Source organism: Vicugna pacos, chromosome 6, assembly GCF_048564905.1.
Source record: "Vicugna pacos chromosome 6, VicPac4, whole genome shotgun sequence".
In the NCBI taxonomy this organism is placed as follows: Eukaryota; Metazoa; Chordata; class Mammalia; order Artiodactyla; family Camelidae; genus Vicugna; species Vicugna pacos.
The window spans coordinates 5,828,263-5,850,330 of record NC_132992.1 but is presented as its reverse complement, the minus strand read 5'-3'; the positions used below and the strand labels follow the sequence as shown (position 1 = coordinate 5,850,330).

At 40.8% G+C, this 22,068-nt stretch overlaps 1 protein-coding gene across 3 annotated transcripts in view; it reads left to right on the top strand.

Annotated features, from left to right (window-relative positions):
* Positions 1 to 4,621: 4,621 nt before the first annotated feature.
* APH1B (aph-1 homolog B, gamma-secretase subunit) overlaps positions 4,622 to 22,068 on the top strand; it is a 51,355-nt gene continuing 33,908 nt past the window's right edge. For all 3 annotated transcript variants that reach the window (XM_072962285.1, XM_072962284.1, XM_006209572.4), the window contains exons 1-4: positions 4,622 to 4,818; positions 6,257 to 6,427; positions 11,045 to 11,115; positions 11,946 to 12,068. In XM_072962285.1, coding sequence (XP_072818386.1) covers positions 4,706 to 4,818; positions 6,257 to 6,427; positions 11,045 to 11,115; positions 11,946 to 12,068 — 478 coding nt within the window. In that variant the 5' untranslated portion in view covers positions 4,622 to 4,705. The remainder of the gene's footprint in view (positions 4,819 to 6,256; positions 6,428 to 11,044; positions 11,116 to 11,945; positions 12,069 to 22,068) is intronic.

Below are 22,068 nucleotides of genomic sequence, written 5' to 3'. Positions count from 1 at the left end.
TCACCAGTCTTCTAGTTCCTAGTCTTATTTTCCTCCAATCCTGCTTTCACAGTGCTGACAGGTCATTAAACCTGGAGTCTTAATGTTACGGCCACATTTATTCCTTCAGTGGTACCTCATACCCTTGGGGGAAAAAAAAAACCCTCAACTCTTTAGCCTGATGAACGAAGTCCTTTGCCATCCACACATCTTTGTGTCCCGGCTTAGATTTTGTCACACCTTCACTCGTACACATCTTTTGAACCTCAGCAGTAACTGTGGTTCCCCAAACATAACGTGCTTTGTCATTCCTTTCCTTCCGCTGCTCTGCTCCTTCTGCTGACTTCCTGTCCTTTGTCTGGCTAGCTTCTCTTTCAAGTGTGAGGAAGGGTTTCTCTGGGAAGACTTGAGCCACAACCCATCCTCGGATAGGAGCCCCCTCCTGTGCTTACCCAAAGCATCACTCACGGCACTGGATTCAAATTGTCCATTTACTTTCCTTCCTCCACTGGACTCTAAGCTCCTGCAGGAGGGGACATCAAGCCATCAGCCACCGCAGCATCCTAGACTGTGCACCCTGAGGGGACTCAGGATGGAGGAAAGCTGGATACTGGCTGTGGATAGTTAAGGCGCACATCAAAGGAATGATTTCAAAAAGCCCAGACTCTTACATCTTCCCATTATAGAAAAGCACTAAATTCATTAACTTAAGACATCTGGTTTTTCTTTAATTAACAGTAATCTTTTGATGTTCCAACGACTTGTTTCTGTTTTTGTTTTGCAAAAACTATATATCCTGGCTCCTCCCTTACCTCTTCGGAGCTGTCTGAGAAGCTGTCTTCCTGGCTTGCGTCCTTAGCAAATCTGCCAAAGAAAGCATAATTCTCAACTTTTAGGTTGTGTTTTTTTTTTCAATTGACACAAGTAAAATTAACTGATATTAATTAACCTTAAAAACGTGTGTGTGTGTGTGTGTGTATACACCTTTCTAGAAGCCATCTTTAGTTTGCACCATTCCTAACCTCTTCAGTTTGTCTGCTTCTCTCCAGACTCCTGCTAGTCTCCCTGATTCATGCCTGCAGGTGGCAAAGACCTCTTATCTGGAATCCCATTTTCCATTTGATTTACACGGGAGATCTGATCTTATCCACTCCCCTAGAGAAACGAAGGACCTGAAGGAAACTCGAAGCTGCTGGCTTTTTCTGTCTTATCTTTTGTCCCTCTTCTAACACTCCTAGGACAGCCTGAACTACTTTCTGCCCCTCAGAAATGCCCTGCTCTCTTTCACTTTGAGGCCTTTCCATTTGTCCTTCCATTTCTTCCCTACTTCCTAGCTTTGCTGACTCCTAAGCCAAGACCTGAAAAAGTGGATGTTACCTTCTTTAGCAACACCTCACCAGTCGGGATTGGCCGTCCTCCCCCTTCCTGTGTATCCTCAGCCACTGCACTTCTTGTCTGGCTTCCCCACGAGACTGCAAGCTCCAGGGTGACAGGAGGTAACGCTCCCACTGCCTAGCTTTGTGCCTGATACTTAGCAAGAATTTAACATGCATTTTGAATGAATGAATAAGTGGTTGAGTGGAAATCTATCAGCACCAAAAAACACCAAAAAACAGCTCAAGTGTTAGTATATTGTCAATCACTGGTAGGTATTTCAAAGCTTTACTGGATGAACTGCTAATATGTGGTATTGCTTTTTGCACCCTCCCACCCCTCCAGGTGCATACCCAGCAATCTAGTCTTATCTATATATTGTGTGTCAAGCTCCTTATCCCGGGAGACTTTAAGGGTTTTAATTCCCAGCATTCCTTAGTATGTTTTGAAGTCTTTGGAGAAAACTCAGAGTAAGTTCATAAAAACTTAACGAGTCAATAGCACTGCTACTCAGCCTCACATTCCTCACTTGTAAATAGAATTGTTGAAATCAGTGTAAGAGTGCTTTTTAAGCAGCAATGCATTGGATAAATGTAAGGTGCCATCATTCAGAGAACTTGAAATAAGTGTAGCTAGTGAATAACTATGAATGCTGCAGAAGACTGTCTCATTGGTGATTTTCACAGTTTGGTCTAGTTACTTTCTTTTCTATTCCAACAGACATCAGTTAAAGATTTTTCTTCGTAGATAGGGGTGTAGAGTCATTAAGCATTTTCATTGCCTTACCATTTTTTAACTGGGCTTGGGGACTAAGACTGACCTGAAATATGGTCAAGATACCATAAGTATAAATTCCCCCAACTTATAGCTTTGCATGTTGAGTTGCCTACTTCTAAAGAATCGGAGGCAGCTTTAACCAACACATAGAGATCTTGCTTAAAATTGGGGTCACTGAAACATCAAAATCGGGATAAAAGAATAAGCCAATGCTATTCTGAAGTCATGGCAGTAATTGTAATTTAAAAAGAAGAAGTATAGTTGCTGTAAACTATTAAATTTAGCACCAAGCTTCCTGGGAGTCAAGATAAAGCCTGAATATGATGTGTTAGTTCTCAAGCTGAACATATATGCATTTGTCAGGAGAAACAAAACTTTTTTCTAGACCTGAACTCAAATAGTAAATCCTGGATCTATTAGAGATATAGAATAATGATGATGAAACAGTTTCATGAACTATGCAAGAAAACATGTAGATGGCAATTTTGTTATCCGAAAAACTGGGTTCTCCTCTTGTTGGGTGTTGAGGCAAAAGACACAACCAAGCCAAAGATCCGGAGAAGGAAGGATTTATTACTTACAACAATTAAGGAGAACACTGGAGATCTTTCCCAAAGCGTTACCTCCAGAACAGCAAAACTGAGCAAGTTTTAACTAAGGGCATATGCATATTCATGAAGGGGATTGGGTGGTGAGCAGAAGAGAGTTCAGCATGGAATTGGGGCAAAGGTTGACAAGAATCCAAGCTTTCGTTGATTGAAGTCAGTCATGAGAGTCAGAAAAGGTCAAAGATCATCATCCCTCAGGTTCCAGTTGATCTGGTGGTTGAGGCTTCAGGCTCATCTTCATCCCTGAAACAGAACTGGGAGTCTTCACTACTGATACAGTATCTTTGTTATAGTTACTTCTCTTGCCTGACAATAGTTGTTTGTTTCTGCATTCTTTTGTTCCTTTAAGATTATTAATTACTGAGTCCTGTTCTAGGACAGGTATTGTGGCCAGGCTTAGATCACAAAATGAGTTAGGCCAAAAGTGGCTTCTTTTAGGTCAAGAAAGCCATGTCTGGTTCTTTTCCTCTGGGGACCTCCTATCCGATCTGCTTATAATTTCTTTTATTAAAAAACCCCTTAATTTACACCAAGGACATCAGTACATTATGCTTCTGTGAAGGCATCTCTGCATGGAGCTGAAGTAATGTAATTGTACTTGACAACTTTGATTCAGGACAGAACCAAAAGCACCTATCTAATGGTGAGTCACTCTACCACTTTCAACTGTTGTCCCAAGACATTTCAAAATGAAGAAATATTCTGTGGAGTAAAAGGAAAATATACATGTCTGTTTTAAATGGATAAAGGTGACATTTTACCATAAAAAATTAAAACACTTGTATCATTTGAAGGCCCATTTTCAGAGGGGAGCCGCAGAACATCTTCAGTCAGGTTCCAACTTTTGCCATTTCAATGTTGATTTCCAAGAGCTTTATTCATGACAGACATTAAGGAATGAGTGGGAGTGGCTAACACTTACATAGCACTTACTGTGCAGGCACAATCCTCAAAATAACCCACGATGTATTATTATTATCTCCACTAGGCATGGAGATATATCTCAGATGTCAGTGATGAGGGAAATTAACCTTCCGGTTTTAATTTGTAAATCTCTCAGAAATTGTTAATATAAAATAGCAAATGTTGGTAAGTTCCACTCTTTAAATTATTTCATTCATTGAACAGATAATGTGAGCCCCTTCTAGGTGCTGCGTTAGAAAACAAAGAACAAAAGACCCTGCCCTCCAAAAGTTTATATTTTAATGGGGGAGACAAATAAGCAAGTAAAAACCAAGCAGGGAAATGTTACTGTTACTACAGGGTGATCAGCGAATGCCTTCAAAAACAACTTTTTTAAAGACATGGCAGGAGTGGGGAACAAATAAAACCAGCTCGCCAGAACAACTTTCAGACGGACAGCTTCCGTCTGTTGAGTTATCGCCTGGGTCATCACTATCCCAGCTTGTGTTCTGCACATAGTTGCACGAAGTTCCCGCAACTATACAAATGGCAAGTAGTGCTTTAAAAAGGGCTCCTTTGTTTAGAAATGAAATCCTGCCTACGTCCTGTGCAGCGTTTTTCTTTGGTTGATCTGGAATCTTCCTCGTCTACGCCCCAAAGCGGGTTGGGGCCTTGCCCTCCTCTTGGGCACCTCGCGGCCCTTGGCCTGATGGATGTGCTCCCGCGGTGGTGGCGGGGGGCGGGGAGCTACGGCTGCGACCTTAGAATCGCAAGCCAACGGCGCATCTGGATCGGGAGCTGCTCCGCCTCCCCCGTCCGCCCGAACAAGAGGCGCGCCCCGCGCCGCGCGCCGCCGCCTCTCTCCTCCTCACCCCGCCCCGCCGCCTGGCCCCGCCCCCACGCGCCCCGGCCTGGCCCCGCCCCCGGTCCTTCCGCGCGCCCCGCCTCCCGCCCCTCCGCCCGCCTCTCGCTCGCCCCGCTCCGCCCCGCCCCGCGCTCAAGTCTGTCCGCGCTCGGCGCCCGGCCGTCCCCGCCAGGCCCCTGGGCCGGCTTCCGCGGTCGCCATGACGGCGGCCGTGTTCTTCGGCTGCGCGTTCATTGCCTTCGGGCCTGCGCTCGCCCTCTACATCTTCACCATCGCCACCGAGCCGTTGCGCGTCATCTTCCTCATCATTGGGTAAGGCGGTTGCGCGGGGAAACCCAGACCGGGGCTCCCCTCCCCCGCCGGTGGTACCGGCGGTCCCTGGCGTCCCTACCGGACTGCTCGACCGCGCTGGGCTTCGGAGGGGAGAAGGGCAGGGACGGGGAGGGCGGAGACCCCGCTTCCCTGGGACTGCTCGCCCTCCTCCGAGGGGCGGCGGGAGAAGAGCGAGAGCCCCGCGACCCCAGAGTGCGGGCTCTGGGGAAGGAGCCCACACCGTGGGTCCCGGAAAACCCTGGCGCCTGACTGCCGAGCTTTAGCCTAGGGTCCGTGGATGGGCTTCAGTGAGTCACACACTGAAGCCGAATGGACATTTTTCTGGATAAATTCGTATATGCATCTTTTATTTTTTTGGAGAAGGGGGTTAACTAATTTCCCTCAGATTCTGACGGGCATTTTTAATCCCAAGCGGGTTAAAAGCCATTAAGCACCTAGGGATCAGGTGCTTTAAAACATGCAGGTGCCCAATCGACTGTGTCTAGCGGGGTGGGATTCAGACTACGGAACGTTTTAAAGTGTCCCAGGTGATTCAGGTGAGCAGCCAAAGGGTAGAAAAACCTGTGAAAACCCCGCAACAGCTGTAGTGCATCTTTTTGCAGGAGCTTGGTAAATACCGAACTCCGTGGCGAATGCGGTCATGGTCCCAGCAGTCATCTGTCTGGGAGCTCTTACTGGGGCTCCCCTCGACTCTCTCCACCACTGAGTTTCACTTGGCACCAGGAGAAACGGTCAGACGAGGCCAGTGATTTCCACTTTTTCCGAACTTTTTCACCTCTCACAACTGTACTGAAAGTGCTGCATCACACGTGTCGTTTTAAAAATAGAGATCTGGGCACAAATTCTGTAAAGCTTAGTTATAATCATAAAAACTCACAGGAATGTTGTGAAAGCCCGGCCTGGAAAACTGACCTAGATCAGAGCCCAGGCTTCCAACCTCTGGATTTTATACCAGTCATTCTGTTAACAGAGATGTAGACATTTTCCTGGAAAAGACATTTGCACATCAGTGGGCAAAGCATTAATTAGAAAGCATAGCAAATAATCGAGTTTTCAGCCAGACCGTCCTTGGCAGGTAGTCTGCAGATGTACTTACAAATAGCAGGGTCACGGGGAAAAAAAAAAGTTGATTTTTAGGAAAAATCTCAAGTTCCTCTTGAACTGCATGTTTTTTAATGGATTGAACCCAGGATCTCGTGCACGCTAAGCACGTGCTGTGCCACTGAGCTGTACCCTCCCAGACTGTTGATTTCACCAGGAAAACTGCACCATTGATTAAGAACAGTTGATTCATGAATACTTTTTTTGTCAGGAAATCTGTTCCTTCTCAAGCAGGATTTGTTTGCTTGTTTTTCTGCTTTTAAATCATTATTAATCTTGCTCACTTGTAACTTTTTTTTTTCCTCCTCATTTTTAGAGCTTTCTTCTGGTTGGTGTCTCTGCTGTTTTCTTCCTTTGTTTGGTTCATGGCATCAACCATTGCTGACAACAAAGATGGACCGGTACAGAAATATCTGTTGATCTTTGGAGTGTTAGCCTCGGTCCTTATCCAAGAAATGTTCCGGTTTGCATATTATAAACTTTTAAAGTAAGTTAAATGTTTGCTTTACCTTTTTTTAAAACCATTTTTTATTTGAATTATGATTTAGTAGTTTGAAACATTAATATACCGTTGTATTTGAGGTGCCATGTTTTCCTACATAGTTTGACACCAAGGGATTGTACATTTCCAGCCTGAAAATAATTGAGTGTTTTAACTTTTGGATATTCATTTCTTCCTTCACTCATTCAAAAAAGATTTCTTGAAAATTTGCTCAATACCATGCAGTACCCAAGGTACTGGGGATACATCATGATTGAAAAACAGTCTCATAGAGGTAAAATTATAGTGGAAATAGAGACAGCCAATGAATGAACAAGAAAATACTTGTATCTTAAAAGGTAATAAGTCCCATGGAGAAAAATAAGCCAGAGAAATAGTCATTGAAACAACAAAACTGTTCCAGTTTAGAATTTACACGTGTTTCTCCTTGACACCACCAAAAGTAATTAATTCTATGGCTATTGTGCCTGCCATTATTTTGACTGTATTCGACGGAAGTGTGTTCATTTTGTGATATGCCATGTGATTTCACGTACATAATAGAAAAATACATTTAAAAAGTTTTTTTTTTTAAAGCATGAGTTCCCTTTGTAGGCCAGAAAGTAGGTTATCTGTAGGATCCTATGAGGATCTCACATGAAACCACCGATCTGAAACGCAGCTTGACCATGGAACCATATTTTCTTTCAGGCAGTCATGAGTTTGGCTTTGATTACGTCCTAAGGCTTAGTTAGTAGAGTGATAAATATGCTATGTCTCTTTACTTCTGCAAATGAGGTAATTAAAGCACTTTATGAATTTCATAGTTGTAACCAAGACAGAACCTCAACAACATCTCTTACAGTAATAGATGATAATTTGTTCTTGCCAATAAGCCAAGCCCTTCTCTATTTTTGACTTGTTGCTTTTAGTAACATACTGAAACTTAATAATGAAGCAGTTTAAATCACAAGTAGAAAACCAGGAAGTCATTGCTTAGAAGCCAAAGTCATATCTTAGATAAGGTTTAAAAATGAAATTTCCATTAGTTCCTGGAAATATTAGAGATCAACAAACAAAAATCAAAGATAACATTTTAGTTCCCACAGGAATAAAGTATCCTTAACAGATGGGCATTCAGCTGTGGTTGAATGTTTCTGGTTTGACAGTAACTGCTCTCTGCCCTACTTCGACCATAACCGGGTACCAGTTAAAATTAAATTTTGGAAAGGTAGTAACTCTTGAATATATTAAGGTAATCAAAATCTCCCTCTTTCTGACCTTTTCTTTGCACAGACAAATGAAATCTGTCACACAGTTGTCATCTTGTCTCTTTCAAGGCTATTTAAATAGCCCTCATTCACCTGACCCTCAGAAGAATGCATGTGGGTTCCAGACCTTTTCCAGTCTCTGTTTTTTGATGTCAGCAGACACATCCCTTTTTGTGGGTGCCCGGGGTTTACCTGTGCTGTAGTGCAGAGAGCAGAGCCCCTCCCACCCTTGACCAGGCACCGTTCTCCTAACAACTCAGCCTCCGCTTGCACTGGATTTTCCTGTCAGCAACATCATTGGCTCGTGTTGGTTTTGCATTTTCACATGTGATGGTTCTAATTTGAAACAAACTTAATTTCAACAGATTCTGCACAGATTAGGGCAGGGGTTTAGGAACCCCTTAGGACTCGAGGTTCTAGAACCTCACTCACCTGGACTGGCTGGATGGGTACCTGCTGTTTCTCATTACCGTGTTTCGTCACCGTTTCCACCTGAAAAGCAGCCCTATATTGGCACTAACCTAAGGTTCCGAAGGACGACAATTTGAACATGGGTTGTCATTTTTAAGGAGGGCAGTGAGGGTGTAGGGCCACATGCAGAAGAGATTATGGCTGTCAGTCTGTGGGTTCTCATGCCAGCAAGTTCAGAGAAGCCTCTTTGGCCTTCTGGGAAAACCAGGTTTGCTCCCCTGAAAGGACTTTAGGGGATTTGCAAGCAGCTAGTAGCACAAGCCTGTATTAACAAGTGCCTTTGTTTGCCTTTACAAATGGTCGGCAGCAAGCCTATGGAATATGGGACCGTATTTTCCTAGCAAATTTTAGAAATGTTGGGTGTTATATAGTTATGTGTTAAAACAAATTTGAGAATTATGATACTTTATTCATGACCGACATTTATATAGATCCATTTAAGTTGCTCTCATAGGCTACCCTACATTCAAATATAGGAATTTTGGGCTAATCAATACTTTAATTGTCTTCACTGCCAGAGTAGGTTTTGAACTTTTACGGTCAAAATTCTGCCTCAATCGAACTTTTGCTATCTGAATTTGGTACCAACATTAAAATGTGGAGAGCTTGCACCAGTCTTTTTACATACATGGAACTGAATAAAAAGGATTTATCATTGTAGCCTAATATAAATATATTTCATGGGTTAGGCCTTAGGAACAGTGCTCCATCTTGAATGAATGAATTGTAACTTTCAGTCTAGCAAAGACATGCACCGAGAGAAAATTGGTGTGTGGCCACAGGTGATAGCCCTTTCTATGTTAATTAAAAAATTCCAAATTATGGTCCTGCACATTGCCTAAAACATGCATTAGAACTTTTTTGGCTTGTATTGAAGCTTTGGTAATTTAATTCAGTTGTCTTATAATGTTGATACCATAAATATTTGGTAACTTTAGAAAATCATTTGTAGAAAAAGTGTTAAGTCATTGCTATAATTTTTTAAAAGGCATGTCTATTAAAAATTTCTAAAATAGTGGATTTACTTTATATGCATGTTCCTTGGTAATTTTCCTCTACACACACATACAAAATGAATCAGAACACGTGGGAAAGCTGGTATGATTGATCAGTAGTTTTTCAAAGTGTGTATTTTAAAAATTGGGTCTTTTCTTTTTTGTTCTTGGAAACAATGACAAATGCAAAAAAGTATTTTCCATTTCAGTAAGACGGTTAAATTAAGAACACTGTCCCTTACATCATCAGTTGTGTGTTCTATCCATCAGGAATGTGGAAATTGATGGTGTTTTATGCTTTTTCACTTCCTAATGTCAGCATTGAGAATTGTTGGTGCCACAGACCTTTCCTTCCCATAGAACGAGGGCGTTTATTAAAATTTTACATTTATATGTGTAATATATTTGTGATAGCAGTACTTTGTTATACTAAATAGCAAAACCCTTTTTTCATTACTGAGCAATTTATATAAAACAGAAATCCTCCAGAATTTATTGATTGTATTGTACCGTTATATCTATTTGTTGATGGAGCTTATTGCTGTTATATAGATCTCTAGGCATTCATTTGCCTTCATTCCTCTGACAGATAAGTTTATTTTATTTAAGATAAAAAGACATTTTAGTTGCTTACTGCTCCAGAGAAGATGTCAGTCACTTAAGTTTTGACTCATGTCCTTGCTACCAAATGATGCTTCCGAATGGAGAGCACTGAAGTGGCAAATTGAGTCTAGAATAGCGAAAGATCTTTTTCATTATGCTTATTACTATTCTGGTTGAATTCTGCGTTGCCTTGATTTAATGTGATCACTATTTATATTTCTGTGATGAATAGGCCCACTGTAATGAATATGCATACTTTGAAATTTAAATTAACACAATACCCAGAATATAAGTACTATGTTCTGGTTAATTTCTTAGAGTTAATCTAACTCATTTTTGTTTCAGCACTTGCTGAAAAATCATTCTAAGATGTTTGGTTCCTTCATTGCTTTAATGAATATACTTTACAGTAAATATAATTTAAGTATCCTTTGAGTCAGTATCATTGTTATAGAGTTTCTCGCCAACAAGGGTTAGTAATAGTGACAAAAATGGAACCGACCAGCTGCACCTTGCATGCCTAACACATTTGCATGGGGACAGAGGGTTATGGTAAGTTTGCCAATTGTCCACAACAGAAGTGTGGATATGATCATTCTGAAGATCATTTCATACTGAGCAGTAGTCTAATATTTCATTCAGGTGTTCATTTATCTCCTTTCCTGACGGTCAGATTTTATTTTCCCCGATTATTTCTTCCCTGAAGCTTGATTGGGACTATGAAACAGTATTTTAGAATTAGAAGACCATATGATTAAGTATCCATATGACAGTTCAGACTGTCAGTATTGTAGGATTTAAGACCAAGGAGAGTTGAGTGGTTACCAATCATTGGTAAAGGTGGATTCTTTGAGAATTTGTTGCCTGAACTAGACTTTGAAGAATGAGTACATTTTAGATTCTATGAAGTGGAAGCTAGAAGGGAGGGTGTCAGAATGAGTATAACTCAGGCGGAAGATACAACAAAGTACCAACAAAGTGGGATTAAAGATAAATTACTTTGGGAAGAGGAAAGTATTGTGCTTTTTTCCTTATTAAACTCAGTCCCTGATGGTTTGTTATAATTTTTTTCTCTTCTTTGTGAATATCAGATAAAAGGCAAAAGTTGGTTCGAAATTTTGGTTGATTTCAGTTAATTAAAAATTTGCTGGATTTAAATGGATTTTATTTAGATTTAGAGTATAACCTGATCAAAATCGGCATTAAGTATCTGGGTTTTAAAATGTCTTATGTAGTTTTCTGATAAACTACTTCAAGAAATTTTCTATGTGGTTTTACTTTAGAAAAGCCAGTGAGGGCTTGAAGAGTATAAACCCAGATGAGACAGCACCATCTATGCGATTGCTGGCTTATGGTAAGTTAGAACTGCATACTGTCGTTAAGAAAACAAAATCAGACTTGACATTAAAGCCATTTTTATCTTTTATATCTTTGTAGATTTCAAATAAAATATTACCACTGTTTTGGCCTATTGGTGTACGTTGTTTATTTTTCTAGCTTTTCAGGGCCCATTGTTAATTTTTCTAGCTTTCCATGTAAAGGAAAGTGATTGCAGGTGACCCTTACCTGTGTATCTATTAAGTATTAACCATATTTGACAGTTGGATTTTTTAACACGTATACACTCTAGTTAACAATTTCTAAGTGGTGTTACTTTTACCTTCTCTGGGTTGTTATCATGACTTTGGCTGTACTGGAAGAGGACTCTTCCTTTTAGTACACTTAAAGTTAATACCTCTGTATATTTTTCTTTTGGAATTATGATTTAAAGGTTGGATCCAGGTCCCTATGTTGAGTCACCCAGCTTGACCCAGGGATCACTCTTTAAAATACACTGTCACTCCCTCATGCTTAGTTCCATCAAACTTAACTCTAGACTCTGTTATTATAAATTAGAGCCGCAGCTTCAGTATCGGATCCTTTTGTCTCATCTGTCGCTTCTGAACCTTTCTAATCTTTTCTTTGCTACATTTCACTGTTCATTTCCTTTCCTAACCCCTCGCCCCCACCCCTTTTCTCTCAGTTCATCACTTAAACAAGCACTTGCCTTTTCTGAGCTTTCCGCTGCTTCTCCAACAGTACATCCACCCTTCATTAAGATAGTGTTCCCTAGTCCTTGGGAATTTGATTTGAAGAGAAATCACATCACAGATAGGGTTTAACAGTGTTTTTCTTCCTCTTTAGTTTCTGGCTTGGGGTTTGGGATCATGAGTGGAGTCTTCTCCTTTGTAAATACCCTGTCTGACTCCTTGGGACCCGGCACAGTGGGCATTCATGGAGACCCTCCCCAGTTCTTCCTAAATTCAGGTATGTGTCTGGTAGCTGTGAATGTTCAGACTTCTGGTCTAAATGATAATTCTTAGTGGCGTTCCCTGGCTTAGAAATTCAAGTGAATAGAAATTTATGTTACACCTTATAAAGGCACAACACTATGAAGGCAAGGACCTAGGAAGATGAAAATTATGGTTGGAGTGTTTTAGAATTTTAGAGTGGAATTTAGCTTGCATGAAATTTATTTTTCTGTTACTGTACTAACAGTGTTACTGTGTAGTTATGTGATTTGGCTATATGCTTTTTTGGTTTTCTGTAAGTTTATTTTTATCTTCAGTATAAGCCCTAATCTTTAGTTTATTTGTCATCTTGGCCACTTTTGGGGTAGGAAGTATAATTTAATCTTGAAATTGAGAGAGGAAGAAATAATTTTTATTTAATGTGAGGTATTATCCTATATCTAAAAATGTGTGTTTAAAGAATAGCAACCCATTTTTCCTGTTCCTTAAGAACTGGGACATTAACATTAGCAGGAACTTAGAGTCTCTTGTTCCTCATCACTTCTCCCTGACAGGTAACTGTTTTTGTGTTATTAAGTCCCTGGGTTAACCAGGTCTGAAAGTTAGGTTTTTAACGTGTATAGATGTTTTGCTTTGAAGGTAAAACATACAAGTTTTACCTTCATGTATGTATCCGAAACAAAAATTCAGTTTTCCTGCTTTTGAACATTAAAAAAAAATCATATATTCTTTTCAAAAAGAAATTGAGAGGAAAAAAATAATAGATGAGTTGACCTTTTTAAACCAAAGATGTAAGTAAAAGAACCAACTCATTTCAAACTGCTTTATCATTTACCAAATAAAAATTGTTCTCATGATGCCATGATCACACATTTGAGAGCTGGTAATATACTTAATTAACATAATGTCTCCTAAATTCTGTAAGAATCTTTTAAAAAATAGTTTAAAAAAAACCCCACTGTATTTTTTGTCTTCACAAGTTACATTGTTGAAATAAGTGGCCCCATGCACATATTTTTTAAATTAAATTACCATTAATTTAGCATCTGTGCTGAAGTAATTTCTGTCTTCAGGGAGTTAGTCATCTTGCAGGGGGTATAAGACCAAAAAATGATTGTTTGAGTGCAGTTTAAGAGAATAGTAGAAAAGATTAAGGCGGTGTGACCAAATCAAAAAACTGCTACAGTAGCTGAGAGTTACATACAGTGCATGTTATTAGTGACCGCCAAGCCCAGCAGACACCTGCTCGCCATTTCAGGTGAGCCTCCTGTCTGGATTACTGCCATTAACCCCCAACTGGCTCATCTTTCCTCAACACATTTTCCATGTGAATCCATCCTGTATGCAGCCCCCAAATGAAATCTTCCCTGTACAGAAGTGTGTCACGGCCTACAGGAAAAAGCCAAGTCCCTTCACATCTGGCTACAAGTTAGAGCACAGGGAAGTATGTTAATGGGTCATACTTATTTAGTGATGCCTCCAACGTAGCAAATTATCTTCCTTTTAAATATTCCATAATTAGAATATTTCTGACAATTTAAAAAAATGATTATAATAATGAGTATTAGGTTCTTAGAACAACTGTAATATTAATAGCTGAAATGTATTAGCATCCAATATAAATTAACAAAACAAACAAGAGAGGGTACAGTTACTGCTACAGTTTTCCCTGTTTTCTTAAATCAGTCTTTTGACGACTGTGCATAAGCTGTTGTCTTTCTGTTCTCGAGGGCAGTCTCCTAATGGAACTCGTTTTTCTACCAGCTTCTTTCGCTAGGTGGTGCTAATTCCCTTTGGTGAGCTAGGCTGTTTTCATAAGGTTGGCTTAAATTGGCTTCTTTGGGAAGAAAGTAAAAAGTGTGCTAACAATTTTAGGATTATATTTGTAATTTCTGCAAATTCAAGGGAAAATTTAAAGAAAATAAAATATTCTAATGTCTTCAGCTAAGTTAGGAAGGCAGGCTGATCCCACTGTGAATGTGTACCTATAAAGACTAGCCATTACTGTGTCTTTTGCTGGAGTTTATTTGTTAAAACATCAGTTTTTGGAGCATAAACTTTGAATTACACATGTAAGTAATTACTTATTACATTTAAAAACAACCCTAAATTTGTATATATTTGTTTGTCATATATGTTATTTGTAACTGCTGCTATCACCATTTAAGTGTGAACTCGTTTTTAATTTTTCTGTTAAATAGTTTAACATACTCCCTTACAAATGTGTAAGTAGTAATCAGAATAAAGAAGATGGGTTCTAATTAGTATATCTATGTTAGTGTAAGATGTATACTATATAATACCTGTATTACATAGGTTTTCATGTGACAAGTAGGCATAGCTTATAAATTAAATGCATTATAAGTTAATTCTTTCTATTTGTAATTGTATAGTAGGCTAGCGTTAACTTTATTAGAATCATTACCATGTCTTGGTATGCTGTATAGAGGCAAAGTATAGGAATTGGAGTCGTAAGTTCAAGTGTTATCCTGGCTCATTAATTTAGTATTTTGGGCAAGGCCATTTGATCATTTAATCACTCACTCCACAAATAATCAAGTACTTTTATTCAACAGCCCAGTTAATGTCTAAACCTCCCACTCACAGTGGGAAATAAAGACAAAGAGCTAATTACAACAAAGTGTGACGGACACTGTGATGAGGAGGAGCCACGGGCACACGAAAAACAAGATTGAACCCGCGCCGGGGTGGGGTCGTGCTTCTCCTTTGCAGTGTTCACCGCGTTTGTGATTAAGTGGTCAGCTGTGTAGTTCTTCGTTTATGTCTCTCCCCAGCCTGATGCTAAGCCATGTGAGTGCAAGGACTGTCTGTCCTGCTCACTGCAGGATCCCCGCACCTTGTGAGGTCCTTTGTTGCTAGATGAACTCGCAAATATTTGCTGAAAAAAATGAAAGCTAGGCACGGCTTACAGAGGAAGTGCTATTTGAGTAGAAACTTAAAGGATGAATAGTAGCTAGACAGGCAAAGCAAGGGGGTTGTCAGGGAGGAATGTTCCAGGTGCAGAGAGGAGGTCTCTTCCTTGCAGGCCTGGAGGTGAGAAAGACATTGTTCACAGAGCAAAGGAAGTGCTGAACTTCCATCTAACCCTCAATTTCCTCATCTTTCAGGAAGGGCAAAAATAATAACTAGTTCAGAGTTGTAAAAAATTAAATGAAATTAGAGAGCATGTATTTAAGTGCTTTATAAACTGTGAAATGGCCTGAGGGTAGAAAATTTGGTTCTTGAAGTGAAAAACTAAATTTAGAAAGAGGATAATTTCTCTAATTTATGTGGAACCTGGGTTTATCACTCTGAATTGCCTCCCTTTTGCTTTAGAAGAAACATGTCTCTAACTAGTACTCAGTAAGAAGGACAGCTGATACTTTTAAGACTTTTCTCAGACCTTTTCATTTATATTATATTTTCTTGGCAGTGCTTTTATCTGGTAAGGTTTTAAACTTGTTAGCCACTAAACCTTTCAGTAGGAGACACCAGTATGGATCCGACGACATGTGGAGTGTCATGTTCACTTCTGAGTGTTGTGAATTAACAAGATTGCTGAAGAACTCAAGTTAGTATAGAAGAACGTTGTCAGGTGAAAGATCTAGAAGCTGTGTCCTATGGAGTATGATTGAAGGAAAGAGGAATATTGAGCTTGAAGAAGAGTAAAAAAAGTAAGGGGAGTGGGGGAGGTTCCATTTTTGTCCACATTTGGCTTTCCACTGTAATAGAGCATCCACACCCTTCCACGGCCTCACAGTGACCCGACTGTGCTTCCCTACCTCTGACTTTGAGCTCAGTCTGGTGACACTAACTGGCCAAATAGTGAACATAAGTCACTATTTGGGTGTAAGTCAGGTTTAAAAAGCACTTGCATGGCCCTTCCGGGGCTCTGGTCCTGTGCTGTGTGAATAGGCCCCGCACAGTTAGTGCCCAGTTAGCCTGGACCGCAGAATGAGCATGCGTGGAGCAGACCTGGGCTCAGTCTGCAGGGAGGAGCCAAACCCGCGGTACCAGCCGCTGCGGCCGAGCTGCCCAGCTGAGCCCAGCCTCACTCACCCGGCCGAAGCACCGTCTGCCTCTCGACCAACGAGCATGAGAATAAATCCTGTTGTAACCCAGTTTTTTTTTTTTTTTTTCATTCACTCACTTTTTCCCCCCCACAATATTTTAAATATAATCTCTACAGCCTGGCAGTTTGTTAAATGTTAAGACTTTTGGCAGGGTAATTAGATTTATATATATATATTTTTTTAAATTTATCAAATTAATTTTTTATTATGGATGTTGTTATAGCAGAATATAAAAATTAAGTGATAAAAGTTTCTTCTAAGAGTGCAATTTAACTTCATCTTTAAAAAGTTCATTTTTTTTTAAACTATACATACTCAGGTAAAAAAAGGCTCTGACTTAAACTTATGACTTCAGAATTAAACTCTAGAAATAAATGCTACGGCCATCTAGAAGTTTATATTGACAAATTGCATACATTTTCAAATTATAATGCAATATTTGTACACAGAATAAGTATATGTACACTTCACTTACATTGTTGATATATAATAGTTACCCAAACTGTCTTGAGAAATGAGGCTTAATATAGATTCAAACTAAGTAGAAGATCAGTCTCAAATACAACATTTCTTTCACAACTAGTAAGAGATAATCCAAACATTTGCTGAACATAAAAAAGCCCCTTGCTTCGTGGTGTGTTCTGGGAATTCCAGTATATTTTAGATGAGAGATGCTGACCATGAAGGAGCTCATTGCTGTGCTCCTGAAGTTGGAGGAATTCTGTTCCAAAGGAGAGGACTGCCCTCCATCCACTGGCCTCAGTGCAGCTCAGGTGGAGATCTGGCTGAGAGAATGCAGCCTGGCAGCCTGGGAGGCCTGAGTGGAGGGGAGGGAACAGCACGGCTTTAATACGAGGGCCCACGCCTGGGAAAGGGACCAGCTGGACTTGGTGCTCGGTCCCCTGGCTGGTTTGTAAAAGCCCCTTGTGATGTGCTGATTCTCATGGCCTCTTCCAGGAACTTGAGCACTTTTAGCATCTCCGCCATCTCTTCTTGTATAGACTGCAGGGGTCTCTCTCTCTCTTCCATTCTTGGACGAGAAAATTGATTTCCTTCCTCGAGCTCAGGTTGACCATCATCAACTTTCTCTAAGTGTCAGCGAGGCTGGGTATATTTGCTGGCTCCTTCTCTAGCCTGGCGTTCTTTACAGTTGTCTCCATCCTGGCACACTCCTTTTTAGTCACACAAAGCTTGTCGATGAGGTGGCATTTCTCCTCAATCTGTGCAGCCAGTGTTTTTGCCAGTTGCTTTTCATGTCTTCCATTAAGTGGACTTCTAACAGACATTGAATAAGTGCAAGTAAATAAACACCCACCCACAAGGTGAGGACAGGCAGACTCAACACTGCCCCCCAGCGGAGGCTCTGGAACGTGAACTGAGAACACAGGCCATTGGGCAGCAGCAACACCAGGACTGCACTCAGTGTCCTAAGGATCCGCCCAAAGCTAAGCTGCACAGAGGACAGCAGCCCCTCCATGGCACTGACCCACTCAGGGCTCTGCCCAGTTACCGTGGGTCCACCTGCCACAACAAGCCCCAGGGCACACCCCAACATTCTACCTGGAACCCAGCCAGCAACTGACATCCTGGATTGGTCAGTTATCTGGTCAGTGTCGGTGCGGAGAAGGGAGGGGGTTGTCAGAGGAGAGAGTTGTAACTAAAATGTCATTTTCTCCATTATTGTCTCATGGTAAATTTTTCTTACCTCTTTCTTTTTGTGTCTATATTTGTATACAATAAAAATATAGTGAAATGTGTCAATGTAAAATTTATGTTTTCACAAATCTTTCAAATTATATGTTTATTTTTAATGGAGGTACTGGGGATTGAACCCAGGACCTCATACATGCTAAGCACACACTCTACCATTGAGCTACACCCTCCCCCTCCCCTGATGTTTAGACTTTGAAATGAAAGTACTTTGTATGCAAGACTATTTTAACTACACTACCAGTTCCAAACTGGTAGAGAAAATATGACATTATTAATAATACAGGGGAAATGATTGACAGTAGAGTTTAATCTGCAATTCTTATCCTTTTCTGAATTTATTAGAGTCTTAATTTCTTATAATAAATTACCACAAATGTCACCACTTAGGACACAGGGATACTCCATTCACTGTAATACGTCATCGATTTTGTCATCAAATCTGTATTTTCATTATATCAGTAGTGTAATACTCTTTCCTTCAAGCTGCTCAGATACCTAAGAATGGATAGTTAGACTTTGGGGGTGTCCGTTTCCCCAAATCTTGGCCTGTTATAGACTCTTGCACCTGTGATGCATTAGCAAGTATGCCGCATAGGTAGCCGCCTTCAGGTGGGATGCAAACAACAGCTCAGTGCATTGCTTCACAGGGTCTGGCTAAAACACTGACAAGGCTGTGGCTCTTCTGCATGTGTTCCAGGTCACCTGGGACACTGGCATCTCTTTCCTCACATGGGTGAGGGACTCCTTTGCAGCTCAGGCAGCCTAATGCCTGTGCTCCTCTCTCGCTTCAGGCCTTGTGTCGTCTTCATACGCGAATTGGTCCTTATTTTCTTCATCCACTGCCTTGCGTCTTTGGTGTCTTTTTGTGTTTAATTTCTCTTCCTTCAATGACTGTTACTGAGATTTTTTTCATAGCTGTGATAAGCAGGATGGTATCCTGTAAAGATGATTTGCATTGGAAAAAAGTAATATTTTTGAGTATCATTCAGCATAGTATCTGCCTTCATTTAGCCCCATAGGAATATATGTTTACCCATGACCTCCAATGTTTATCATTTGAAAGGGAAAAAAAGTAATCTTGTTTTCAATTTTTGAGATCAGCCTGGCCTTCCTCAGCAAGGCCAGTTCCCTCCAGTTCCCTGGCTGGGCTGGGAGGACGTGCTGGTGGCATTTACTGACCTGCTCCTTGCCCACTTCTCACCAAGGATGCCCTTCACTCCTGGGACCGCTTGCACCAGGTCACTCTTCTGCCTCTCCACAGCACTTCTGAAGAGAATCAGAATGTTTACCTCAGGGCTTCTGCACTGCACGGTTTCTGGGGAAATCATTCATGTTGTAACATGTTTCATTAGTGTACTCTGAAGTTTCCCAATGCGATTCCTGGAATAGGTTCTAGCCAAATTTCCCAGAACCAGACTTTCCTTATACACATATATGTTTGGAAATCTTTATGGTTCTTTTAAGAAGTTAATCAATCCTGAGGTTTATGAGTTTAGATCTATTGGATTTTATCATCTTTTCCATTATTCAAAAGTTCTTCACCAAACATTTACTTGAATATTTCAATCTTGAGATTACATTACCTTGTTTCAGATGGTAGGTTGCTTCCCCCTCTCTCGGCGGACTTTCTTCTTACACCGAGTGGAACAATGATCTGAAATACTGCTGACTTATCAGCATTTTTGGAGGACTGAAGACAATTGAACATTGTCTTTAACGTGGGGTTCCTCTGCACTCTTTCTCATCTCAGATGGAAGCACTTCCATCCTTCTTGTTGCTCAGGCCAAAAGCCTTGGAGTAATTCCTGATTCTTCTGTTTTTCTTGTAACTCACATCCAATCCAACTGCAAATTTCATCTCCAACTTCCAGTTACGTTTTATATATGTTGTCAGGAATAGATGGTTTGAGAGCTGGTTTGGAGCAAACATTTAAAGAAAAAGGTAAACGATGGTACTGAAATTATTCCAGGGTCGAGGCAAACATGGAAAGGTCCGAGTTAATTTCATAAAGTCAATGATTCTAATACAAAGTAACAGAATCCTGGGAGCCCGCACTCACTGCCCTCTGCCAGGAGGCGGGTCCCCATTAGGGAATGACACCCCACGTTCCTGTGAGCACTGCCTCAGACCCCGTGCCCCCAGTGGCAGCTCCAGCCAGTGAGCGTTGGCATGGTTTGTTTCGCAGCACTTTTTTGACAGTAGTTGACCTATATAGATTAAAATATTTTTAAAATTTTTTCCACGTATGGAAAAAGAAGAGTTGACGTGTGCTTCTTCAAAGAGCCTTCCCGGGCTTAACAAGCAGGAGTTGGAGCAGGGTTTCCCAGCCTTGGTGCTGTTGACATTTGGGGTCAGATAATTCTCTGTTGGTAGTGGTAAGGGGGTGGCTTGTGTGTTACAGGGTGTTCAGCAGCATCCCTGGCTTCTATCAGCTAGGTCCCAGAAGCACCGCACCCCCCAGTTGTGGCAACCAAGAATGTCTGCAGACACTGACAAGTGCCCTCTGGGGCAGAATCACCCCATTTGAGAATCATCGAGTTAAAAGGCAGACTTGCCTTTGGTTTGAGAAGGAACTTTCCCCCATTGACTGTTTTAATGAAGTAAGGTCCTAAACTGGAAGTATTTGAAGTGGACATTGTGGGATCTGTTTTTTCATTGCACTGGGGACTCAGTGAGGCAGCTTCTGAGGGGCCTCCCAGCACTGACTCTCCACACTGATGGGCTAATTCAAGAGGAGAATTCCATCGTTCTCCAGTGTCTCCCAGGGGGACTACAAACATAACATCATATCCTTGGCAGTCTGTTCAGCTGACCGACACCCTTCAGGAGCATTTTCATAAGTATGAAGTGATAGTTCATATCCTTATTCAGTTATATTCAGATGGCTTTCAGGACATCTCCTTTCTGATCTGGTATTAAAGGATAGTCCTACACCTTTCTTATGGCTTTGTAGTGTAAGATGATTTTCAGAATGTCCTTTTTTAATCTTGGAGAGTGTTATTTGATTCATGATTATGTACATTTATATTACAATAAACTAGGTCCCAGAATTGTCTTACATTTTTTTTTAAAGCAAAAATTTTAAGTTAAATTTCTATTACAGAAAAGGCATTTTCAAAAACATCAGTCCTCTGGCCTGACCCCTGCCCAAGCTAGGTCACTGGAGATCTGTCAAGGATCTGGAGAGTTTCTGCCACCAAGAGGGATGGAGGAGAGTCTCTCACTTCCCAGAATCTTGGCACCCTAGGCCCTTCTCTTATTTGGAAAAGAAGTCAGAAGCCCAGTGGTAATCACGTCCTGCCTCTGGGCAGCTGAGTCTGGGCCTTGGCTTTGGCAAGTCCTCCTCTGCTGTTGTCATCACCCAGCAGCAGCCCTTGGCTCTCTCTGGTCTGGTTCTAGAGATGCTCTGAGTTGTCAGGGGAAGTCAGATAGTAATAGTGTCCATGCTGGCTGGATCCAGTATTAGAATCAGTTGCTATATTAGGCTATTGTCTTTGCAAGCACAGAAAAGTAGATATCAGGAATGAGGGAGAGAGGGACAAGTGGGAAAAGAGAGATATTTATGAATCTGTGTGCTAGAGTGTTTGGGGTATGTTCAGGAAGGATTAAAGAACCAAGTAGCAAGTGTAGCCTCTTAAAGATAACACTGAAACATTTTGCTTAGAAATGGATTAGACTGAAACATTTTCTACCCAGAGATATTTGACTTAAAAGATTATTAGAAGAGGAAGTCCATTATCACACTAGACAGCTCCAGTTTCATGAAGATGTACAATACTTGTTAGAACTGTTCAGCTTTGTGATTAATATTCCACAACATTAGGAAGCTCTTTTCATCTGGATTATTGATATTCTTGGAATTAACCTAGAATCGTTTTTTTCTCCCCTACTTTTAAGAATATTCGAATAAAGCAAATTTTAGAGTAGATTCACTGAAGGACTTTTTAGAATTTTTTATTTAGGAACACAAAGTGAGAAAGATTTAGTTATTAAAAGATAGTACCCTAGAGATACTGTTAGCAAATCCTCGTTTCTATTAGGAGTTAATTCCATTTACTAGAGGGAAGTATCAAAATGATATGTATGTAGCTCTAGCTACATGCAAGTGGCGGAACAGCTTAAAAACCCAGGTCTGAGTTTCTAGCCAATGGCAGAGGGAACAAACGATAAATCCCAGTATTCTAAATAGCACTTTGTAATAGTAAAGGCTTATGACCATAGAAGCCAGCC